At 39.0% G+C, this 5,636-nt stretch overlaps 1 protein-coding gene across 1 annotated transcript; it reads right to left on the bottom strand.

The window, feature by feature from the left end:
* Positions 1 to 2,392: 2,392 nt before the first annotated feature.
* Positions 2,393 to 5,341, bottom strand: LOC107935285 (probable receptor-like protein kinase At2g23200). Its single transcript, XM_016867865.2, has one exon. It carries the CDS (start codon positions 5,091 to 5,093, stop codon positions 2,559 to 2,561), a length of 2,535 nt encoding a protein of 844 aa, XP_016723354.1. The 5' UTR covers positions 5,094 to 5,341; the 3' UTR covers positions 2,393 to 2,558.
* Positions 5,342 to 5,636: the final 295 nt, after the last annotated feature.

Here is a 5,636-nt window from a genome sequence, read left to right as displayed (position 1 = left end):
ACCGCAAGGTGGTAAGTAAGTTTGTGTGACGTCTTAACGTACTTCGGAAAAAGAGGGCCTCGATGGGCCAAAATTGGGCCCAATGGGCTTACGGACCAATATGGTTAAGAGATGGGCAAATTAGCCTGTTAGTTAGATGGTGGAACCAAATTGCATAAAAATGCTAAAAATTACTGAAGTAGCTTGTGTAGTTGCGTAAGTTACGAAATTACCCCTAAAGAGCATAATTACCGAAATACCCCTAGGGTTTAAATTGGCTAAACTGCATGATTGATTAATACTGTATTTTACATGATATGCTTTTATTAATATCTGTTACATGGGATTGGGGTATTGATGGAGGAAGTATTGAAAGTGGTTCATCCACGTACTGGAGGCTTTGCCTCCACTTACTGATATTTGAGCAGCGTTGCTGCAACTGTGGAGTGTAGGGCTGGGTGGGTTGAGTTATTCCCCACATGGAGTGTAGGGCTGGTACGGGGCAGTGTAGCGGTTGGTGGGTTGAGTATTCTCCCCAGTTGGGCTTGCATTCATTACTACTATTGTTACTTATGTTACTGAACTGGGCCTATGGGCCACACTGTTATGTAAAAAGGGGCTAAGGCCTTGCTACTGTATTCTGAAAAGGACTTCGGTCCACTGTGTACTGTGATCTGAATAGGGCTTAGGCCCAATGGGCTCGAGCTGATTTGGGCTTTGGATGGGTTTCTGTATACACTGAGTTTTCCCAAACTCACCCATTTTTCTTCCATCCTTGCAGGTGAGCCCTAGTTGGTGGACTTGGAGCTGGGCGGGATTCGGAGTGGCCACACGTTTTCTGCAAATTCGTTTTCTTCTGGTGAACTAGATTTTCCATATTTTCGTTTATGGTTTTGGATTTTTTTTTGTAATAAGGCCGCTTAATTATTTTTATGGTTTGGGTTGTTTCTTTATTATTTAATTCTATTATGATAAAACTTTGATAACTAACGAAATGGATTAGCTCTAGGACGCGTTTATAAAAACATTAAGTGATTTCAAAATAACACGAATACAAGTAAGACTTCCGCTAAGCAAACGTTTTCAACCTTAATCATTTTCTTAAGATGGACATAACCAAACGGTTTTCTCAAAATTATACGAGATGTTAGAGTGTGGCAATGGCGGTGTGCATGTCTAGGATTGGATCCGAAGGGAGCTTGGCACTTAAGCAGTCTGACGGACTCACCTCCTCTTCTTCTTGGTTTCCTACCTGGTGCACAGCTTCCATTCACTTTAACCTACTTTTAAAAGTGTCTTTTACAACACCAACTAAGTAATACAGAATGTTTTGAACGCTTCGATGTGGCGCATCAGATCCGGTCATAACGTCTAGGCCGGGTTTGGGGTGTTACATTTTTATTTTGTCACGTGTCGAATTGTGAGGTTGCCGCGCATCACCATGCTATTAGTCATTAGTGTCATGTCAGTGTATTTTAACGGTGTTAGTCAAGTACCTAAAAAAGTAACAAGTTGGCTTACATTTTTCAAGTTTAGGTACTAGTTAGGTCCCAAAAAAAGTTTAGATACCAACTAGATACAAGTTACCAAGTTCAGGTTCCTCCGTATGTATTAACCCTTTCAGTTTCTTAAAGTTAAAATTTGACGGTGAATTTTTATTAACATAGCTACCTGTCCAATTAAATTGATCTTCGACGCCCTTTCACTTTTTTTTCTCCTTTTGCATACTATTACAACCCATTCACACTCCAACCTAGTTCACTAAAAACAACATCAACAAGATCGTAAACTCAATGCTTTTATTATTTTTTCTAGGTCTAATTGAAACTATTTGAATTATGACTCTATGATAGACCTGTTCATAGGTCAAGCTATCTACCCAAGCCTGAAGTCCCGTTCAAAATTTGGGACGGTTTAGATAAAAATATTAGACATGAAAAATAAGCTTAAGCAAAAACCAAAGCTCGTTTAAAAAATGAGTCGAGCTTAGACTTAAACATTTAAAACCCGAACCCAGCCTATTTTCTAAGGTTGTAATGTTTTATATTATGTTATTTTTATATATTATGTAATTTATAACACAAATTAAATCTATAGTATAATGTAAACATTAAAAAAAATTCTTAAGATGACTACATATAAAATTTCAATAAATAAAAAATTATTAAATATTAAATTAAGAATAATATTAATATAATTTTTTAAAATTTTAAAAAATAATATGAGTGGATCTCAAATCGGCTTAATTTAGCCATTTACAAATATGGGCAAGCTTAGTCAAAATTTTAAACTCATTTTGGGTCGGGCCAAACTTGAGCAAATATAAAATGTATTAATACTATGCTTAGATCAGACCCCAACCTAAACCGGCTCATAAACAACTCTAGTCTACGAGGGCTTTTAAACAACTTTATAGGGTAATATCTTCTCTGAATGTATAAATTAAGGGCACTCGTTAGCAGCACCCGAATATAGGATTTTAGACAATACAAGATACGTTCAATTAAACATCAATACAGTGAAAAAGTAGTAGTAACTAGTATCTAAGAAGACAAATTAGCAGCCCAAAAGACATGAGACTATCTCCCACCATCAATCCTCAGCTGGGAGAACACACCACTTTCTGTTGTATCTGAACCATCATCGTTTTCCATAGGCACATCAACTTTCTCAATCGGGCAATTGTTTGAAGGCAATCGTTGGAAAGGTCTCGACGACATGTTGAAAGAAGCATCTATGGCACTGTCCTCGTGCGGCTCTCGGCACACCGCTGTCTGTTGTAGCTGCAATGTGTATTCCAAGTCCCAGCATATGTCAAGCATTGTTGGTCTGCTGGCTCCAGCTGGCTTCAGGCATTTCTCAACTATTTCACTGAACTTTCTCAGTGAATTTGGATTAATCTGGGAAGCCATTGAAGGATCAATGATCTTTTCGAGTTCCCCTTTGTTTAACCAAATCAGTCCCCACTCTGCTAAGTTTATCTCCTCCTTCCTATGTGAGTTAATGATAGCTGGTCTAGCGCAAAGCACTTCAAAGAGTACAACACCGAAAGAATAAACATCAGATTTTTCAGTGAACTGGAGGCATCTAAAATACTCAGGATCCAGATACCCGAAGCTGCCTTTGATGCCGGTACTGAACTCATCTGGATTCAGAAGGCCGGACTTTGAAAGGCCGAAATCTGCAACTTTTGCTACATATTGCTCATCAAGCAGGATGTTTGTGGACTTAACATCGCGGTGAATGATTCCTCCATCCGAACCAGTATGGAGATAATGAAGACCCTTGGCTGCACCGATACAAATTTTGAGTCTTTGCCTCCATGTCAATAAAGACAGTGAAGATGATCTCTCCGGATTCCCTCCCAACTTGTAAAGATGATCCCTGAGAGTCCCTCTCTCCATGAACTCATAAACCAGTATCATCTCAGACCCTTCATCGCAATATCCGATCAGTGAAACAAGATGGCGGTGTCGAATCTTGGATAGAATCATTACCTCAGTTTGGAATTCGGGAAGCCCCTGGCCATGTTTGGACTCACTTCTTTTGACTGCAACTTTGAGACCATTTCTTAGAATCCCTTTGTAGACTTTACCAAAGCCTCCTTCCCCAATCAACAACTTAGCCTCGAAGTTATTGGTTGCCTCTAATATTTCAGCAAAAGGCATCTTTAACTTAAGGTTTAAGTTGGGAACAGGGGGGGGGTTGACTGATTTCGAGCTTATTCCGATATAGGGACTTGCTCCTCCGAAAGGAAGGGTACCATATGAAGGCATTGGCTCAAAAGATCTAGCTTTTCTTCGTTTCTTAATCAAGTATGCCACTACCAAACTACAAAGAACAACAAACCCAATGACTGAACCGATTATGATAAACACTGAATTCTTCCCTTTTGGCTCACTAATGTTAGGTTCCAAACCTGGTTGAGTGATGAACTCCATGATCTCAAGTCCATTCAGGTAAGCAAATCTCTCTAAGTCTTCCCCAGGAACAATGCTAACACTAATGAAATCAGATTCACCTGAGTCAACCACAAACTCATTGTAGAATGGAGCAGCCGTGTTGATAGAATACTGGTAAGGATCGATTTGTTGGCTGAAGTTATTGTATATAGAGAGGCTGAAATTGACAATGTTGGGTGACTTACTAAGAATGTCACAGAAATGGAGTCGGACAAGATGCTGGGCGTTCCTACTGACATTGAAATGCCAAGTAATGTTAGTAGACTTTGAAGACTGCCCATGATTTAGGGTTACAGTTTTGCAACCCATATAGACACGATCGGGGATAAAGTTTTGAGAGGCTGCAATATAGGTATCATTATTCATATCTTCATCATCGTAGTGTAGCTTAATAGTCGATTGATAACTACAATTTTTGACCCAATTTCGAACAACTATGTAGTCATCATCAGCTACCCATTCTGATGCAACGACTGTTGAGTCATTAATGGATGGGGATGGGCTCCCAAAAGCAACTCTATAAAGTGTTCTAAGCAACTGAGAGGGCAAACCCTGGTAAAGACCCTTTCTTCCTGCAGAACTCAGATGAGTTCGGTTATCCCTTAGACTCGGAACAAGAAAAACTTCTATGGCGTTCACAAATGCAATAGATGATTGATGTGCGGGGATGAAGAAGATTCTAAACTTGGATGAAGTAATAGGCACCAAGAAATCCTTAATCACACGGGCAGAAGTAATGTTTCTTACACTGAAATTGGATAGCAGAGACTTACCTGAAGCTGAAACATTGAATAAAGCATCAGCTAGATTAGGAAAAGGAAAGAAATGAAGGCGTACCACATACAGGCCTTTGTCAGTGATATCGAGATCATAGGAAAAAGGGTGTCCTGAAAACCTTGCTGTTTGATACAGACCCGAGTCTGACGATGACTGCTGGCTGCTGTCTTTCACAGGTTTGCCATTTGCGACAGAGAAGGAGTTTGGGTTCATGTCACCAACAAAATTCCTACTGCCCAGTCGGAGGGAAGAATCAGACCCACAGTTGATGAAGTATTTTTCAGGAAAAACATAGGGTTTTGAGACAACCAAAATAGGAAACAACTGAAAAAGAAACAAAAGCAAGAGTAGGTTGAGGAACCATAGATTTCCCATTGAAACTGGTTGATGGCCAAGAAGGTGGTTTGGTTTAGTGAAGGAAAATAATGGCTAAAAAGAAAGACCTTGGGCTTGGTTGACGACTTGACTAAGATTCATGTTTTATGGATACGGTTAACTTCAAAAGAAGATAAGATTAAGGGCCTCTAATATTACTTGGCAAGCGAAATATCCAATTTCCTTGATACGTCTATTCTGATCACGGTGTTTACTGTTCTAAAGAATCCAACGTTTTTTGCTTTTCCTTAGTTCAACAGCAACATCAGTTAGTTGGTTTATAATGAATATATTTATTAATCACGCCGGCTGATGGTTTCTTGTCGTTTTAAATCAATGACTTTTTTTAGCTGTCTTAATCCATTGCATTTAAGTCTGTTTAATAATTTCACTCATACTACATCAAATTCTGCATTTGAAGATTTTAAGTTTGTAAAGTGTGAAGAAATATCAGATTAAGTACAACATTAGCGCCAAACTTTGTATCCTTTCTGAAAGTAGAAAGTTAGAAATGGCAAATCCTTAGACTCACCACAAAGAAGA

This window comes from Gossypium hirsutum, chromosome A12, assembly GCF_007990345.1.
Source record: "Gossypium hirsutum isolate 1008001.06 chromosome A12, Gossypium_hirsutum_v2.1, whole genome shotgun sequence".
Taxonomy (NCBI): domain Eukaryota; kingdom Viridiplantae; phylum Streptophyta; class Magnoliopsida; order Malvales; family Malvaceae; genus Gossypium; species Gossypium hirsutum.
This window is presented reverse-complemented; position numbering and strand designations above follow the sequence as displayed.